The 20,855-nt window shown below is 38.6% G+C and overlaps 1 protein-coding gene across 7 annotated transcripts in view; it reads right to left on the bottom strand.

Annotated features, from left to right (window-relative positions):
• The window catches only part of mllt10 (MLLT10 histone lysine methyltransferase DOT1L cofactor), a 50,260-nt gene that overhangs the window by 9,044 nt on the left and 20,361 nt on the right, over window positions 1-20,855 (bottom strand). For all 7 annotated transcript variants that reach the window (XM_042751946.1, XM_042751941.1, XM_042751940.1 and 4 more), the window contains 5 exons: window positions 15,141-15,236; window positions 14,659-14,971; window positions 9,394-10,044; window positions 4,308-4,480; window positions 397-511 (listed from right to left, as the gene is read on the bottom strand). In XM_042751946.1, the coding sequence (XP_042607880.1) occupies window positions 397-511; window positions 4,308-4,480; window positions 9,394-10,044; window positions 14,659-14,971; window positions 15,141-15,236 (1,348 nt within the window). The remainder of the gene's footprint in view (window positions 1-396; window positions 512-4,307; window positions 4,481-9,393; window positions 10,045-14,658; window positions 14,972-15,140; window positions 15,237-20,855) is intronic.

The following is a 20,855-nucleotide window of genomic DNA, read 5'->3' as shown; positions in this document are numbered from 1 at the left end:
GGAGGGAAGAAGGAGGGAGAGGCTGAGTGTAAGGTAAGCCTGCCTCCTAAACCCAGGGCAATCCCCTCTGTGTCATCACTGCGGTCATTGTGCAGATTAATGAAATGTTTGAGTGGTAGCATGCTTCATTTAACAGGTATGCACACTTTCAGCTTTCTGTCCCGGGGAGTTTTGTTCTCTGCCTCTCCCTCTCTCTGCGACCTGAGGAGGTTAGGAGGGGGGATACAGCTGACCACACATTCCATATGCACAGGGGAGTGGAGAAAGAATGGGAGGATGAGGAGAAATGGGAGAAGAGAGCGCAGGAAGCAGGAGGAAAGGATTTGAGAAGGTAATCCTGCGCCAGTGGGAGGTACCGGCTAAAGATCAGCGTGGTTCCTCGTCTGTGAGTCTCACCTGCCGGGGAGCCCTCGGACTGGGCGATCAGTGCAGCCATTGCGGAATTCGGATTCAGCCTGTTTCCGAACATATGGGATGGCGCCAGGTTAAAGGATCCCGGTAGAGAGTTTGACTAAGGAAGAAACACATAAGAAAGAGAGTTAGACAATAGAACACTGTCAAAATCCAAATGCTGATGGAGCACAAGTATGCGTCTCTGCGTGTGTGTGTGTATGAATGTGTGCGGGAGTGTTGGGCCAAAGAGCTGGATGATAAAACACCATGTCAGCTGTATTTCCTGTGAGCCAGGAGAATTGGCTGTGCCTGCAACAGCAGATCCACAGCCCTGAACAACATACAGACCATGTGCTTCTGCAGCTAATTATTTAATCCAATTAAGCCATTTCCCTAATAATGGTTGGGATTGGTTGCGGTGTTGCTTCTGAAGTAGCAGCATATGTGCAACAACAAACTTGGTGCATGGTGTAAACCACAGAAAGGTTCACATGATTTGCACTTAAATAACACTTTCGCAGTGGAACAATGTTGTAAATAGCAGGGAACTACCATTTATTCAGCAAGGATGCAGTATATTGATCAAAAGTAATAGTGCTTATTTATTTATTAGAAAAGATTTCTATTTCAAATAAATGCTGTTCTTTTGAACAACAACAACAACAAAAAAATCCTGAAAAACTTTCACATCTTTCAAATAGCTTAAGCACTGTTCAAAGTTGGTAGTAATAGTAAATGTCTCTTGAACACCAAATTAGCATATTACATGATTTCTGAAGGATCATGTGACACTAAAACCTGGAGTAAATGCTGCTGAAAATTCAACTTTGCCATCACAAGAAAAAATACATTTTAAAATATATTAAAATAAAAAATTAAAAACAGTTCATTTAAATTGTAATAATATTTCACAATATAAATGTTTATTTTCCATCAAATAAATATAACCTTGGTCCTTTTGAAAAAAAAAAAAAAATGCATAAAGACATGGACTTCATACAACATATCCTAAATATTCGGTCCTTTCACTCACTGGTTATTTTAATGAAATCAATAAATTCTTTCCTTTTCTTTTGCTCGCTTTATCTACATCAAGGCCTTATCTGATCCAAACAGGAAATAACGCTATAGCTGAAAATACAATGCATTGGATTTCTTGCTCTGTTCCTACAGAAGTATGTCTTTATGTCTAACTTAAATATTTCTGACCATACTGGACTAAAACATACTGGAAATCACATCTACAGGTGACCAGTGAACAGACAACCATACCATGCCAACATTTAAACCAACCTTGAAAACATGCTTCCCTTTATGGATCTTCTGCTAACAACTAAAGGATATAAAAAATTATTTATGGTCCTAAGACACTGGAGCAAAAGGAACTTTAATCCTAAACATGACATTGAATTTGAACTGCCTTAACTATTAAAAAAAAAAAACTGTTTTATAATAATAAAAATATATATTATTAATTATATAATAAAAATAAAAATAATTAATATTAATGGAATGGCTAATATTTTTCTTAAGTCTTTAGTTTTTTTTTTACTACAAAAAAAGAAAGAAAAAAAAAAAAAAGATATCCTACATTCCCCTGGCCCCTCATGGCCCCGCAGGCCCTCCCCATTCCTCAGACTCCTCTTTCAGGCCGTGTGGAGAGAGGAGGGAGCATGACCAGTGTGAAGAGAACCCCTCATCCCACTACACAGCTCTCTGTCCAGCCTGTCAGCCCTCATCCCGTCAGTGAGCCGGGCTCAATGCGCCCGCACAGGGAAAAGAGGGACAGCCGGATTGTTTGAGGCTTAGGGCTCTCAGCACCATTGTGGAGGTTAACGAAGAGTGGGACAGAGGTGGGCCTAGGGGGTGTGCACTGGGGTCGAAGGTCACTGCTGCCCTGCTTGCAACCACTGAATTTTTTCATCCAACCATTCTTCAATCCACAAAAAGGGAGAGAAAAAAATTGCAAACACCTCAGGGACAGTCATGCTGACGGAATAAAGTATGATTGTTTGCACAGATTATATTTGATAAAACACCATGTTATACATCTAATAAAAATTTATTCTATTCCTGACCCCAGACATAGTTTTAAAAACCTCACCTGTTTACTGATCTGCTAACTACAACCTAGTAAAGAAAAAAGCTCATTGTTTTAAATCTCCCATGCCATAAAGCTTAGGACTAATGGGGGATATATATTTGCAAGCGTGCATAAGGAGGGGCTGGACTGCTGGGAGCCCTGCAGCATTAAGGCCATCAGTGGGTCTACTTCATCTCCTAATGTAAGGCCACCCTGCCTGCAGAGAGGGCAGATCTGCACAAACAAAGCCCTGTTGCCTGGAAACGACCGGTTGCTACAGCAGCGCAAGTCAAGACAAAGATGCTCAGGAGAGCGGCAGAGACGGTGCTCAGTCTCTAGTGCGCTTCCAAAGGGCCCATTTGGAGCTGCACTGGGAGCCTGTAAGAATGACTTGACTTTATTATTGTCATCTGAACACATGCAGTAGGGATTCTAAAGTCATTGATTCATGAAGGTATTTATTCACTATTTTTTGTAACACTGTGCATTTATTTAATATTTCCAGTGAATGCTGATCTTTAAATATTTCTTGAGCACCAAATCAGCATATTAGAATGATTTCAGAATAGCTACTTTTACTGTATTTTTCATTCAATTAATGCAGCCTTGGTGAGCATAAGCGACTCTTTCAAAAACATTTTACTATTTTTTTTTTACCAACTTCAAACTCCTATACATGTATAAAATTACTGACTCAAAGCAATAATAATATAGCCAATTTAAAGCCAATTATGGCACTTTTCTCACAGTCTCATTCTGTTTATTTGACCACACATACTGCTCTGACTAGCTAATGCAAACACAATCGAAACACCCTGACGTTCATCCGTTAAGACCATATACTTAAGCAGCCAAGTCATAAATACCCTAAATGACTCAAAACACTGTCTTTCAAGAGCTGAAAAATGAGGTCTGAAGTGACGAACTTTACTTCTCACACTGACATGTTATGTACCATTGTGGCCCGCACACGGCCTCCTTCATACTGTTAACATACTGCTGCAATTATATAAATATTGCATTAGCACAAACCCTGGCAAACTTGAACCAAATTCATTTGTTCTGTAGAGAAGAAAAAAATCCTGTCACAAAGAAAAATACGAGTTACTTAATACATAAATAGCTGCACCCAACGTTTACATCTGAGCCTTTTAGGAGTTAATTACTATTTGTGGCATGAACATGCTCAAACAGCATTTATCTTGATAAAACTGGAGCAAATTAGCACACAGTACAAAGATGATGAGTATAATTCTATTTAATTGGTTAATTTTGTGAGAGATTATGTATAAAGGATACGTGTGAACTGAAAGCTCTGTGCGATTATCAGTACAATCTTTCTTCGCAGATGTATGTTGCTTTTTAAAATAAAATCTAGGTATGGACTTTTTGCAGATATACACTTCTGTTCAAATGTTTGGTGTTGGTAAGATTTTTAAATGCTCACCAAGACTGCATATATTTAATAAAAACAGTAATATTTTGAAATATTATTAATTTCGAATAATTTAATTAATCAATAATTTTGATGAACAGAATATTAAAATGAATAGCATTTATTTGAAACAAGTGTCACTTTTGACCAATTTAATGCAACCTTGATGAACAAGATTATCAACTTCTTTAAAAAAGGAACGAATCTCTTAATTTAAACAGTTTTTTAAATTTTATTCAAAAAAAAAAAAAAAAACCTCATACACAGATTTAATTTAGCCTGGAGGCATTCATTTGCCCATTTCCACAAAACCAAACCAAATGGGTGTTGAATTAATCAAACAATCACATAAAGAGTGAGCACTGAGCATGAATACATAATAAGGTAAACACTCACATGTGTGGATGAGGTGCTGTTGAACGGCACAGTCGGGGGCAAAGATGTGAGAGTGGACATGGAAGTGACCACTGACTGATGAGCAGGTAACTCGGAGTTGGATCCAGACAGAGACCCTCCAAACACAGCACTGGGTAATGGGCAGGCTACATCGCTACTGCTGGAGTACGAACCTGCAAAAGACAGCAATTACAGCAAATGATTAAAGTAAAACAGCACACTTTCAATGATAATCACTTGGCCAAACAGACTTTGATTCCCACCGAGTCAAAAAATAACATTGTCTTGTTTATCAGCAGGAGATCTGGCATAGCAACTGGGGGATGTGAAACAAATCAACACAGGTTATGACCTGTAATCTCGTGGTAAAAGCAACGTTTTAATAGCTGTAAGGGCAACCTCTGTCCTCCAATATACCTTGACTGGTTATCCATCTATCTCTGCCGCTGCCCCTGAGATGAACTTTGTGGACTTTGAATGGCCTGTCTGACCAGGCCCTCATCACAGCAGACTTCGAGAGCGAGCACAAAGCATTTCGGAGTCCTCTCAACATGCACTCTGCATCAGCCTCCCGGTGACCCAGAAAACAGTTCCCTGAATCTGACGACTCACTATTTCTTCTGTAAAAATGACTGAGGGCTTTTCAGGCGGGGCTGGGGAGGAGTGCGGCCCATTCATATTTATGTGCCGGTTCAAGACATGCATGCTGTTTGTTGTTGCTGTTGTTTTATTGATTTTTTCCCCTTTTCTCTCTCCCTCCTCCCCTGCCACCATCTCAAATAAACCCAGCTGATGGCCCAGGCTGACCCGTTGCAGGAACGAGAGAGGCCCCCTTGCCACACAAAGGAATGAATGGCTCGCGGCAGTCTACATTCACTGGTGAAACAAGGAAACATTGTTGGGAGGAGAAGTACCACGTGAAGCATTTACAGTACCAAGCTCCAAACTCCACATAGGTAATATGTAATAGAGAAAGGAAAGCTTAAGACATCGCTGTGTCACGGTATTCCATTTACCTTTGGGCGATTTGGGAATACCAACAGCTAACTTGGCTCATTAATGATTAGATTAATCTTTAAATCATCATGTTGATCTGGTAATCTGGTTAATAATTAACATTTCAGAAAAGGTCAACCAACGGAGCATTTGATTAGAGGTTACTAGACATGAGCGACCAAACAAAGCAAGGACAAAGATCCTGTTATCTGGTGCTGATCGAACGGGCCCGATCGATCAGGACTTAACATCTCCTCCTGAAACCCCCCTTATCAAATCAGGGGAAGAGAGGGGAAATTTCAAATTAGATTAGCCAGCATTTCAAGTCAAACCCCTGTCTCCTCTCTCAGCAGAAAATCCATGAGTTCAGAGGGAGGTTAATGACGAGGCTCAGAACCTGATAAGGATCCTCGGCACTTTCCTTACGGACGGAGAGAAGAAAGAAGGGACTGATTCGAGGTATTGTTGCACGCCGGCAGAACATATTTAGGCCTTTGACGTTGCAGGTGTTTTTAATTTAAATGTGATATCTTGAGCAGTGATCGATGTCTTGAAGTGTTTTGTGTTGGGGTACTAGCTTCAAGATATGTTCTATCACAAGCCAACAGACGGGCTTGACGTTTCTAATGCATGCCGACCGAAAGTGAAGATAAGTTACAGCACATGGCTGCAGTTAATGCAGCAAACGCATGCTTTGCTCATAAATGTTTAGTCGAAAGAACAGGACGGCTGCATAGTTTCATCCAGAGTAATAAATCTAGGCTTAAAGGGATAGTTCACCCAAAAATGACAATTCTGTCATTAGGGGCTTTCACACCGCGTAGTTCTATGAACTCAGTTATAGAGAGCTAATTTCTCCACTTTCAATTTTTCCTGGTAGCAGGAACTCTGAAGCAGCCGACAGCGACGTTTTTATTCACATATATGAACGTCAATAACCAGTGATTGGAGGGCACCATGATTGGAGCTGTTTTTGTAGTGTGTCATGGGTTTCGTGATAACGGAGATGGAATGTAAACACAATTTAGGTGACTGAATAAGCATGAAAATCTGACTAAAATCTCCTATGACAACTTGCACTGTTATCATTAAAGAACATAATGCAGACAACAGGTTAATGCATTTATCGCTGTTTCCCATGTTTGTGGAGAAAATATTTTTACATTGTTTTTAAAAATGCCAGGTAGCTGGTGTTTTGTATGTGTTTTGCCAATCAGCGTACACTTATGTCACTGATAGTTCCTATAGAACTGTTTTAGACCCTGCTCTGAAGTAGAGATAATTTAGTTTCTCCAAACGTTCCTAGATCTGAAATCCTCAATTATTTGTGTTGGGTTGTTCCAAACCTGTGCGACTTTCGTCTGTGAAACAAAAAAGCTATTCTGAAAAATGTCTCAATGTTTTGTGTCCATATAATGAAAGTCAATGTGGTCCAAATGTTGACTTTCACTGTGTGGATAAAGAAAATGGTTCAAAATTCTTAAATATCAACTTGTGTTCAAAAATGGAAAGGAAATCATACAGATACACTGTAACATGTTTTTGCATTTAAAAACGCAAGACGCAGGACAATGAAAAGGAAAATGCAAGGTCTTTAGACATGCATTTTAAATTGTTGAACTTATTATAACTTGAGTCCCACATTTTTAGAACGCTAGAGTATGTTTACATTCAAAAACAAACAAAAAGGCAGCTCCAAAATAACACTAGATGCTGAAAGTCAGAACCAGCCTGCAGATATTGGGCAGTCGGAGTTGACATTTCACAGAAACATTTGTCATGCATCTCCTAGCAACAAGGCACATGTTTCTACGTGAGTTTGTTGTGTTTGGAATAACTTCAAAGTCTGGTAGTGTGTGATCGACAGTCATTTAGTGTATAATGCCCAGTTTTCTTGTGCAACCCTAGTGTTTTCGAATCTGTTTAGGATTTAAACGTTGTACAGGAGCATTCCAGCCTTTACAGTTACATCTGTCTCACCAAGCTTTTCTTTCCAATTTCAGATGGAAACCAATAAGAATTGTTTCCTCCTCTCTCCAAATAACACCCTATAAAGTCCTACACCCGGCCGGGCTGACATGGATGTTTGCATTTAATAATAGCCTCCCTCTGCTCCCCCTGATAAACCAGCCATCGAGGCGTCAAGGGAGGGTGAGACAGATAGATGAGGTGAAGCATTCTGCTGTAGCCCTGCATTAGCCATGGCTAAATATTTACAGTCCAGCCAAAGGCCAGGAACAGGTGAGGGCAGGGACGGGTGGGAAAACGAGTCCCAAACAAACACAAAAAACTCATATGGCCTTGAGAGAATGGACAGGGCGATAGTGAGAGAAAAACATACACCAGAGTTTTCAAGTTCTGATCAAAAGAAAAGGAACTCAAAACAGCCAGATGGTTGCCAAGTAACAGGGAAGCACCACAGATAAGGTCCCTTTAACATTATAGTTGGCATGCGTACATGGAGCATTTATGTCAATGGCGAGATTTAGCAGGTGAGAGAGAGAGGAACTGCCTGCAAATGAGTGAGAGAGAATGGTGTGACCATGTATTTAGGTGTTCTGGCTCCAGCTCAGTGAGCGGGAAGGCCAGTAGGGGTCAGGGCATTTCTACACACTATCTCAAGCCGGCTCTCTCTAGATCCCGAGAGAAGACAACGTCAGGGAGGAACAAATAAAAAATTTGAACTAATTGCCTGTTACAGGCTCCTTCCCTCCTCTAGTTCCCTCAGGCTCAACAGGTTAATGTGCATCTCTATGGAGATTCAGCAGGCCACTCTAAGCTCTCAATCAGGTAGGAATGAGGAAGCACTTTAGAGAGCACCTCCATCCACTTTTACCCTAATGAGCTTCAGCACAGACCAAAACAACATCATGCTGGTTCCCAGGCTTCTCTTCGAGAAAAGCGGACCTCAAATGGATTCCTTTTTTTTTTTAAATAAACAGAGATGGAACAAATTGCGATTCAGGGAAAGATTAAGATGAAATACATGAATTGAATGCGATATTGAAAAGACCCTCCATGTGTAATTCCTGAAAAATAATTAACTCAGCCAATTTATAATAGCCTATGTTTATAGGCTTCCATGCACAATTATGAATAAGTGTCCATGAAAAAAGAAAAAGCTGGGAAATATTAGAAGAGAACTTTTAGATTTATGAGTATGTAACATATTAAAAAGAAAAAAAAAATAAGTCATGGTAGACGTCATATGTAATTTGAAAGGAATAAAAATGAGGATGTGGAAGATAGAAAAAAACAACAACAACATGGGCAACAAAGGACCTCAAAGTCAACAAGTAATAATGTTTATAACCCGTTTTACATCTGTACTATGATGCATTTCAGAATAAAATGAACTTGACTGGATCAGCTAAAGTGGTCTCAATATGGCAGATGGTTAAAAAAAACAAGAAATGTTGGTGACGTCAGCTGAAAGTCACTTGAAAGCAAGGATAAAAACATGTTTTCTTTGGAATAATGCATATTAGGGATGCACAACACAGCAGTACCAAACTGGTTCGTTTTATTAGTAAATAGTACATGCCTAAATTCATATTTAGCATTGAAGACTACTTTTCGCCGAACCTGATTAACATTCGTGATTTTGTTTTTGAGCGAAATGATTTATCACAGTTGTTTTGATAAAGTGCATCATTGCACTTTCACAAAAGCTCTACAAAAACACTAGGAAGAAAATGTATCCATCCAAGCAAAAAATTCTGACTGGGTTTTTCAACTCGTTACATCTGGCAACAGCAAACAAATCCTGTTGCGGCTCGTTATCAATGCAAGATAACAAAAATATAAAATAAAAAAAAAGTTTCAGGATAAATAACCAACAAGCCAATATCGTAGATGACTATGCTAAATAGTGAGAAGCATAAAATTGTGATCACAATTAAAATGATTAATCATGCAGCACTAAGTAATTCTTATGCCCTGTTGTTATTGTCTATAACAAGAAAATATATATTGTTATTAGTGAGAATTTTATTTTATGTGCATCACAAAATTCACAAAAAAATGGGTCAATTTTAATTTCATGTTGACTTTAAGACAATAGACCATAGCAAAACAAATGTCTGCTCACCTGGTCCAGCAGGTGGGGAGCTGACAGTCATACCCTGTAAGCTTCCATTCCTGAGGAGGGATGGGGACTTCTGAATCCCCAGACTGCTGCTACCAGCACCCACTGCTCCCACACCTCCAGTACTGCTGACTGCACTCCCGCGGCAGGCCATAGTGCTCATGGAGGATGGCGAGGGGGAAGTGGATGAGGGCATTGTGGACCCGTGCTCTCCCGTATCAGTGGTTTTACTGTCCTGGGTAGTGAAGCACGGTCCATACCGGTTCCTCCAGTTCCCTCTCTTCTTCTTCTTCACGCCATCCTCGCCAGTAGATGAAGAGGACGTTGCAGAGGAAGAGGACGAGGAGGGCTGGGGTCGTTTGTAGCTTGCTGAGGCCAGGCCTCCCAGCTCTCCGGCCGGGTGACAGTTTTCGTAATGCTTGTTTGAGCTTGAGCTTTGGGGGAGGGACATCATGCCGAAGGTGTTGAGAGCCACCATGCCTTCAGAAGCTGTGCTTTCTGCACCACTCTTCACGTGGCAACGGCTAAAGGATGGAGGCGTGTATGAGTCGCCAGCCCTTAGGCTGGGATCAGAGAAGCTGAGGAAATCAGATGTGGGCTGAACCACAGACCCACTAGTGGCTGATTTACTGCTGCTGCTGCCTAATAAAAGACCTGCAAGAGAAAAAGGAAGACATAAAGATGAAAGCGCACCTTAATATCACAACCACATCAACAAAGAGACAGCATAAACCACCAGAGAGGTGGCATGTGGTCATAAAAAAAGACCTTTTGCCGCCACAATTTTGTAAATACGCACAAGCACAGCACAGCTGGAGTGCTTAACTGGACAACAGCACTACAACCATCTTTACTAAGTGCTTGTAACACTGTAGCACATAAACCAATCAATTTTAGTGCAAAATAGTTTAAAACTTCTGCGTTATTACACACTATCATCAAAAATATGTTCAGTTTTTTAATATATCTGAAATGTGACATATTCCTGTAATGGCAAAGCTTTCCAGCCATTACTCCAGTCTTAAGTTTTACATGATCATTCAGAAATCATTTCAATATGATAATTTGGTGTCAGGGAAACATTTCTTATTATCATAAATGATGAAAACAGTTCTTTAATAACTAGAAAGTTCTAAAGATCAGATTTCATTTGAATTAGAACTTTTAGAACATTAAAAATGTCCCTTAGTCAATTTGATGAATCCTTGCTGAATATTAGTATTAATTTTAATGCTGTCAATCACGATTAATCAGATCCAAAATAAAAGTTTTTGTTTACATAATGTGCTGTGTACTGTGTATATTTATGTATATATAAAGACACAAGCATGTATATATTTAAGAAAAATGTGTTACGTTTATATATTAAATTATTTATATATGATATAAATTATATGAATATAAATATGCTGTATGTGTAATTTTATATACATAATAAATATACACAACACACCTATATTATGCAAACAAAAACTTTTATTTTGGATGTGATTAATCACGATTAATCATTTGACAGCACTAATTTCCTAAAAAAATCTGACCATAAATATTTGAATGGCTGTGTCATGTACCAATTTCAATTATCATGTGAATAACTATATCAGTTATCTAAAATTTACCAGTACTGATTGAAGGCCTTTTTTTTGTCCTGATCTGTTAATTTATTCAAAAATACAATGACTTGACTTGAAAATAACATTTAAGATATGTACTATTACATGTAAGGTGTAAGGAAAAATTTTACTCCGTTACACAGCATGAAATTAAACATATACTTCAGCTGAAAATGCTACAGAATTTTCATTTCCAGAAACATACATACAAACATTTTTAAGAACTCAGCACGTTTTCAATTAGATTTTAAAAAAAGATTCTCCTTTCCTTATCAAGGACCCTCTTATTTATCATTGACAATGAATACAATTTAAAATTATTCTACGAAAAAACAAAACAAAAAGGCTGGCTAAAATCTCGACAAAACCAGAAAATAATCTACAGAACCTGAAATCAAGCAATGCCATCATCTTCCACTCCTAGGTGGGCCAGTCAAACTTGCAGGAAGCCAAACAATCAGGCAGGCTATGTAGGCAGGCAAGAAGGGTGACCCAGATCTAGGTGTTCATTCAGGCCCTCCCCTCAGGCAAGGACTCGTCCTTTAACCAAAGCCAGAGAAACAACTCCGACATGCATGTTTTTACAGCTGTGGCAGAAGGCTGCTGAGGCTTTACTTCCCAATTTTACTACACGGTCTATCCCTTGAGCCTCCCGCTAACATTAAAACACGCAGAGCTTGCATGCCAGTTAACACGTCTCGAAGATAAAGCAATGTCACACAAACAGCTGCCAAAGCCAATAGATAACTAGCAGCATTCTGTATTCTTTCCAAAACACATCCAGGAAGTTCTGCTATATCTTATCGCTGGATCCTAGATTAAACACTGCAATAAATTTCCTGCCATTTCTCTCTGAAGACAAGCAAAAAAAGATCTTTTGCCTGCATCACAATGTTCGAAGAATCCTAAATGTTCTTTATGAACAGAGTGGTGAACGAGATACTGTTCTACTATCACTGGACACTGAAAAGGCCTTTGATTGGGTTGAATGGTCTTATTTGTTTGATTTATTGGTCAGATTTGGTTTTGGTGAAAGGTACTGTAGGTGGGTTAGATTACTTTATAATAGTTCTACAGCAGAAGTGTTGACAAATAATATTGTTACAAAACCATTTAGTGTATCAAGAGAGTGTAGACAAGCTTCTCCTCTTCTTTTTGCCATCTCCATCGAGCCTTTTGCAATAGCAGTAAAAAAAACATGGAATTAAAAAGCATTAAGATTTGACAGATAGAACATAAAATTGCATTATTTGCTGATGATGTCATTCTTTTCCTAAAGCATCTTCTTGATACATCTATACCTGCTTTATTCGATCTTATCAGTACATATGGAAAAAATTCTTGATACAAAATTAACAATTCTAAAAGTTCTATTCTAGATCTAAATGAGATTGACAGACAGCAACTTAGCAATTGTGTTGCAACCTTCAATATAGTTGACCATTTTACATACTTTGGTATAAAAATTGTACCAAAACTAGGAGATGTTGTGCTAGTAAATTATGATCCACTTCTTGAAAGTGTTAGTAGCTCTATAGAAAGATGGATGTCCTTACCCATATCTTTAATTGGTTAAAAAAAATATTTTGAAAAAAAATATTTTAAATATCAATTCTGGCCCGCCTTTAAATTCGTGTTTATATTCATCAGAATTGAAAGATCTTTAAAAAAAAATCCAATCCTATAGTTATAAATAAGACTGCCATATGGTTTGATGTGAAAAAATATTCAGGTGCCTTCTACCCTTTATCTTGTTTTAGTCCCATTTGGGGCAACAAAAAATTTAAACCAGGCAGATTAGATGCAGGTTTCAAGATTTGGGCTGACAAGGGCATTCGAAAGATAGCAGATATATATGTTAACAATACTCTTATGTCATTTGAGAAAATTTATTTAAGTATTTACAACAAATAAGAAATTTTATCCTCAAATCACAAAATAATTCCCTCAATATGCCATCATTGTCTATTTTGGAAAAAGAAGTGATGACAAAATTGTTTTAATAAAGGTTTAATTTCTTCATTATATAATATGCTGCTGCCAGGATCAAAGGACTCTTCGAACTATAAATTGGAAGCTTGAAGATTGGATTTTAAGGAGGATATTCAGATGGAGGATTGGATGGAAGCATGCGAGAAAGTGCAATCACTAACACTGAACACACAACGGAAACTGCTACAATATAAGTGGTTGATGAGGATTTACATAACTCCAGTTGTATTGCATAAATATAATGAAAATATCCCAGACACTTGCTTAAGATGCGGTGACTTTAAAGGAACGCTATATCACCGTATATGGGAGTGTGAAGAAGTTAGAAGGAATTTTTAGAAAGATGTGAAAGAAATGATAGAAAAGATTCTTGATGTTAACGTACCACTGTCACCTTTAATCTTTTTTATTTCATTTATATCTTAAGGAGATCAAGTTAAAAAAGTATTCTTCAAGTGAAACCGTTTATTTCTTTAAAATGGAAAAGTATATATGCACCAAATATAGGACACGGCTGAAAGAAATGTTAACAAATATGTTAAAGGAAAAGATAACCTGTATATTAAGACATAAATACAAAATTTTTGATGGAGTTTGGGGACCTTTCAAATTGTTTTTAAAATGTGGTCAAGTTGGAAATGTGTTGATAGAAGACTTAAAAAAAAGGTGATATTGTATATTAATGTAAAATACTGAGAAGCCCTTTTTTATTATTATTTTGTGTGTGTTTTCTCTGTTTCTTGGAAATTTATTTGTACACGTGTATTGTTAAAATGCAATAAAAAGAAATAAAAAAAAGAGCTAAATTTAAGCAAGTGACCCAGCGATCAACCTAAACCCTGTCTGAAAGAATATTTGATTTTATCTGCCTCTCTCATATCAAAAACAAGACTCAAATATTCTGCATTATAAAAAGCTTTCCATATTACTATAGTTCCCTGCTATTGTCAAACACAAAGGGCTCTATTTAATAAAAGATCGCTGATATTACAATCTCTCATATACTTGGAATATTACATCAGGGCAGCATAACAGAACAGTCGAGTGGCTCACCGACCCTGGGTCTGTGTCGGGTGTTGTCACAAGAGCCCAGACAATATGACATACTCCCAGGCAGAAGATTAGACTCCATAGTTAATCACCAAACATCTTTTGATCTCATTGCGCTCTGCTGAGAAAACACTGTGTTGTTTCTTCTTCCAGGGTTCCTTGAAGTTTGCCTGTAACTCCAGCAAGGAGGCCCCTGCCGTACTTTGACACATTAATGATTAGTCTGAATTTTCCAGACGTGACCTCTGCTTCAATCCCTCCATCACGGCTTGATAGCAGAAAGGAAGGGAACATGCTTCTCCTCCTGCTCCCAAACCTCCCTCATAACACACATAAACACACACACACACAGGAGACGCCACCCACGGCACAAGCGGCTCGGAAAGACTCGCCGCTCCACATTGCAGCAGCAGCCAATCAGACAACAGCCTTATCACACACACACGCCAAGCTTACGGCTTCTGGATTTTATCCAGCCCTGTCACAACACTCTCAATCAAATGTCACACACAGGAAGTCGACACGAGACTTGAATCTGGCAGCTCAATTTGGGAACATGCTAATTCATTTCTGAAGTGAAAGTGAACGAAGTTGGCATGTTTGGAAGTCTCACCTTGCTGAAATGGACTGGTTGAGGAGGGAGCTGTGGATGACGTCGCCGTGGTGACCACAGGGCCGTGGGGTTTTCCCGGCGCGGACTTGCGGCCCCTGGAGCCAGAGTTCGAGCTGGTGCTGTGACTGCTGGACTTCTTGCTTTTGCCATCTGAGCTCTTGCCATCAGAGAGGCTGCCATCCTTGGAGCTGGAACTGGAGTGAGACGGAACTTCCTGGAAGTTGGCATTGGTGAAACGACCTCCGCTGTCATCCAATCGCTTCTGAGCAGAGGAGATTGAGGAGACACTTCCACCACTGCTGCTGTTGTAGCTCTGTGGCCAAAAAGGGAAAGGCACACATGGACAAAAATGCTTAGAGTGCTTTTTGTAAAATAATGTAATGACAAAAAAGTAAAAAGAAATTAAATATATTAAAAAATAATAGTAAAAATACGATTAAATTAATAGAAATTATAAATAAATATATCATAGTCTAACTCACCCTCTCAGAGGTCACCATCAGTGCTGGCACCAAGGAAGGTGACAGTTCCAAAGCTTTTTTGTGCTTTGGTTTGTGGCGATCTCTTTCTTTATGTTTCTGTGATGAAACAACACAAACAAAAACATTAATGAAGATGGTTCCGCAAATGCTTTAAAGCCAGTACAGCTTGGGAAGGACTTTAGCCTACACTGCCATTTCTGAAACAAAGAGGCAGAAGATGAGAAACTCAAAAGGGTGAAACAATGAAAGTCAATCATTTGCATACATTCAAACCCCGCAAGGATAGTCACTTGTGCTGTCCATGAAGATCTTCATGTAAAGAAAAGGTTTTCCTGTAGATGGGTAAGGTTTCACATTGCAGGCCTGACCAGAGTCTACAGCAGCTTAATTTACACCCCGGTCTACTGCCGCACACCACACAGCTCTATTTGCGCCCGAGAAACGGGAGCGTGAACAAATTTACACCTTGCGCTCCAACAAAACACCTCCAACCTCTCCGTTTCTGTCCTTAAAAGTGCGGCTGTAAAAATATGCAGTGATCCTGAACCATTCGTAAAGAATATTTACACATTCCCCACTGGAGCGATATACAAACATCTTTCTTTTTTTAGCCACTTCCTGTCATCTTCCAGCCATTGTCTCAGACAGAATTGACAATTATTCTGAACATGATAACGGTTTATGCTACTTCTCAGTGCAAGTGGCAGTGACAATTCCAGAGGCCCTCAGGCTCAAGTTTTTCAATGAAAATGAAAATGAGCTTCCGCTTCCTCTACACCATTTACAATTTTCCTGCATATACTATTTTAAATGTCATTTTCGTAGAATGGGAAAATCACACACACTTGAAATGAAGGTTTTGAATAAGCACCCTGGGAATTTTTTTTAAGTGGGTGGAAAAGATTGTATTTGTATTGAATACTCAATGCTATTGGTTTTCATCTGCAACCTACAGATCCAAATGTCACTGTTTTTGTTTTGCTTAAAAATCATTTGCTTATGCTCTAAATTACAAAATGTTATTTAAAAAAAAAAAAAAAAAAAAACAGTTTATATGCAGCAGAATTACAAGTATACTAATGGTGACAAAATCATTAAAATTATAACAGCATTTACTGAAATTATAAAGCTTTGTAATGCCTCATTTGCTCCCCAAGAAAAGTGCTAATTTTAAATGGATGCTAAGACAAGAATCCAAATCTTAATTAACATTGTTCCTAAAGGTGTTGACAGGGCGGTTGTTATAGTGAGGAAAAATAATGTCACTACTTGACTGTGTTTATGAATGGGGAAAAAAAGGCACAACAACATTTTATTTCCATCAAATAAATAAATTGAAAGTTTAGATATCCAGACCCTTACGTAATGACAAAAACGCATGTATGAACTGCTGTTTACTGGTCTAATTAAAATTCTGACATAAACGTCTTTCAAGAGTTTGACATAAGACGACAGCTATCTTAATTATACAAAGATGAATAGTTCAGGCAGAGGTGAGTGCAAAAGAGAGAGAACAAAAAGCCAAGACATTTATCATAATTCATCAATGCCTTCAGCAGATTAGTGAAATGTAGCAAATCTCTTTCAGGATGAACAAAGAAATTACTCCTGAGGCTTCGGGCTAAGTATTAAAATTCAACTAAGGAAATGAATAAATATAATAAATCTTAAAATAAAGTTTAAATACAAAAGAAGAAAACTAATCATCCAGAAAACAAAGCTAAAAACCCAAACAGATCGGAATTTAAGATATGTGAGGCAGGAGGAGGAAGAGAGATTGAAAACATCATTTTATTCCCACATGCCGCTCTCGACGGCCTCTCAGAACACATCTGAACTAGCTGCAAATTGAGAAGCTTTTAGCCTCTATTGTTGTTTGGCCCTGGGGTTTGGAATTAGCTAGGTATACATCTGAGCCCCCCGACCTTTGACCTGGGAATGTGGAGTAGGGGGGATGGGCCCCCTTTGCTAATGCAAATCAGGCATCTTAACAATAGCCATGGCGGAGCACAGAGCACTCCACAACACGATCTTCAAGAATACGGCTCCAACTCAAATCATTGTTTACGTCAACCCCTCTCAATGCAGAATAGGGGAAAGTTAAATATCTGAATAATTCTGGGAGAAATGGCATCTCATATTTAATCTTTCGCTGACCTAGATTACACAGGCTGCACAGTCGGTCTTTGAGCAGCTTAAAAGAGCACCATCCACTCATTTTGGTATACATTTCCAATGCAAAGTCATTCAAACCAATTCAAATAATTAGTGAATTCGTGTCAAATAACAAACAGCCTCGATGTCTGACCTCCACTCCTCGCTGTAAATGCTCATCTGACTATTGTGAGCTTTCAGATTCACATTTAAATACATGAATGGAATACAATTCCTTAAATGCAGTCTAATACTTTACATTACTTAAAAATGTGTTTCATAATGGCTGAAATTGTGTTAGCCTAACTGCTTTGTTATACAAAATACAATAGTAAAAAAAAAAAAAAAAAAAAAAAAAAAAAAAATATATATATATATATATATATATATATATATATAAATAAAAATGCATGTGTGATTCCATACTTTACAATTAATTTGTGACTTAATATATAAGCTGGAAAGTTTGCAGAGTAGCAAAACAAAAATATTCTCACGTTTCAGAAGAATTTACATTTTTTTAACAATTCAAGGGGATTTAAAAAAAAAAGACATAAAATGTCATAAAATTCCCTTTATTTAAAAAAAAATATCACCACTAGAACATAATAAATAATCAGGGGTGCACATAATTTTTTCAGACTGGTTCTCATATGAGAACCTGGAGATTTGGTTTGGTCCTCACACGGCACATATTTTGGTCGCGCATGCAGACCTGCTTATGTGCACCCCTGTAAATAATAATGATTAAAGGGGTCATATGATGCGATTTAAATTTTTCCTTTCTCTTTGGAGTGTTACAAGCTCTTGGTGCATAAAGAAGATCTGTAAAGTTGCAAAGACTAAAGTTTCAAATCCAAAGAGATATTTTTTATAAAAGTTAAGACTTGTCCATGCCCTACTAAAACACCTTGTTTAAACACGCCCCCACATGTCAACGTCACTGTCTGGGAAGATTTGCATAACGTCAACCAAATGTTCACGAAAAGATAGGAGTAACTTTGATTTTCGCTGTAGTATTGTTTCTGCCGCTGCCATGTCATGTCATGGAGACACCGTGTGTTTCGTTGTGAAAGCGAAACTACTTTGCTTGGCCTTCCAAAAGAGGACAATATTCGCTTCATCATGCCTAGAGCTGATTCGTGCTGGTTGCTGAGGAAATACATCAACTTCGCGCTGTAGATTGCCGATTCATAAAATTCCGATTCGGCTTTCACCATGGACGAAACAGAGTCCAGCCCAGGGTCGTCACATATGGTTGCTGCAAGCCCGTCGGCTGCTCCTTTGTCGAATCTGCTGGCTGCACCATTCAAGTCCGCCGGCCATTCCTCACTCAAGCCCTTAGTGTGTGACGCTGTGTGACGCATTTTATGGAGGACTGTTTCCTGAACCAGTAGCCTACAATGGGTCTGTGCTCAAAGGCTGCTCTATAAAGTGGGGCAGTTCCAACTTTACAAGGACAGTCTGGCGCTTCTGACTCACAGCCTGTAAGTACAGTTTATATTTAAAGAATTTGCCACTAGTGATTCAAATGTGAGTTTTAAGCAGTATAGAGTAGCGCTTTCTCCGATCACAAATGCAGGAATGGTTTTATGTTCATGTGGCGCGATACACAATGCAATGTGTAAAAACACAGCATAAGTCATTATAACCAGTAATTATGTCCCCACTGAATGCAACATGCCTCGTTTGTAATGGGTTTTACTGGTTTTGTCCATAGACTGTAAAAAACATGGACATAGTGTCCGTGACTTCATCCGTAGGTTTCCGAAGAGCGTTTTTGAAGCCTAAAGTAGGTGGAGCTGACCATCGCCATCTTGGCAGTGCGTCACCACGTGTCACTCCCGGATAATTGAAAATGGGAAAAAAGGCAGGAGCTGGTTGCTAAAACCATGCCCACCTATCTCGACGGTGGTGACAGCAGCGGCAATCCACCTGTCACTGCCACCTGGCCATGCCCTTAATTATGCAAAACTTTAAGGCTTAATATAATTTAAAGGATGAGTTAAAAAAAAAAAAAGCACCCCCCTCACAGTTGTCAAGAATAGCAGAATTAGCTATATAGACCAAAATAATTTTCTGAACCAGGCTGTAAACGTTTTTTTTTTTTTCGTAAAGTTGTGCATTTTAACATGGGTAGTCTATGGGACTGACTCCCTTTTGCAGCCAGCCTCTAGCGGCCAGCTGACGAATTACAGTTTAAGTCACTTCCGTGTTGGCCTCACAAGAGAGAGTGGGAGGTTGCCGCTTGGTTTTGTCTCGTCGTGCCAGGAGACAGCATCACAGTATGTTAAGAGGCGTAACATTTCCGTCACTCGCTTGAGGTACTCAGCCAATCACAACACACTGGATAGCTGGCCAATCAGCGTACACCTCGCTTTTCAGAACAATGAGCTTTGTAAAAATCATTTCAGAAATGCGGCGCATAGAAGAGCAACAATAATGTACATTATGTGGAAAATAATGTTTTTTGAATCTTAAACCGCATAAACACATTGCATTACACCAAATACACAACATGTTCTTTTTAGTAATGTCGTATGGCACCTTTAAGCAGAATTATTAAATGAGTTTATTAAATAAATAGTAAATATCTAAAAAATAAATGTAAATTCTTCCAACAAATCTCAAAAACTGAAAAACGCGACAAAACACTTAAAGAAACGTTTCATCAACATTGAGAGCCATTTTAAAGGTGCTGTATGTAGGATTGACACAGAGTGGTTGAACTAGGTATTGCAGTCCAAATTCTAAATATTGGAGAGGGGTTTTTTTTTTTTCACCCAGTCCTTCCTCCTCAGACTTGAGGCACACGCAGGTTGCCAGATTGATGCTCTGACCCCTTTAGTTTGTCAGCTTCCATGACTGAAATGAAATGCGCTGTGTTTCCCACCAACTGGCAACACAGGGTGCCAAAATACAATTGGGTAAACAGGCAGTTGGAGGGTATCACAAACCAAAACAGAGACCGACATTCAGGCCCAGAACACACATTTTTAAAGGAGAATAACTGACTGTAACACTGTTTTTCAGATAAACAAATGTGTTAACTTAGCATGTTTCTTAAATATCTGCATACATATTATGGTATTTTTATGCTTTAGTAGAGTCAAAAACTTACATACAGCACCTTTAATGACCTGGTTCGTATAGAACAAATAGGGCTGTTGCGGTTTTTGTGAAATTTCACTCAATAGCGCGGTATACGGTATTATCGCCATATAAATAACGATCCACTTAACAGAACATAAACCTGACAATAAGATTGTTGTTAGCCTATATGTATAACAGTTTGTTCTGATCCTCGAATCTGACTGGACAAGAGACTTTCTATTGATCTTTCCACCTGTGAGTTCCAGATGGGCTTTCAGTCAGTCTTTAAACCGTTCATTCAACTACATGTTCAAAAACGCTGATTCATTCACAGAGAGATGTAATGAAACATGCTGTTGAAATCATTTTAACTTTGAGCGCCACATTAGGCTCAAGCTGACCAGCAATGCATCGATCCTAAGACAGAGATTTGACTTTCCTTGGACATGATAACCTATTTTCACAAAT

Source organism: Cyprinus carpio, chromosome B24 (genome assembly GCF_018340385.1).
Source record: "Cyprinus carpio isolate SPL01 chromosome B24, ASM1834038v1, whole genome shotgun sequence".
NCBI classification, from domain to species: Eukaryota; Metazoa; Chordata; class Actinopteri; order Cypriniformes; family Cyprinidae; genus Cyprinus; species Cyprinus carpio.
This window is presented reverse-complemented; position numbering and strand designations above follow the sequence as displayed.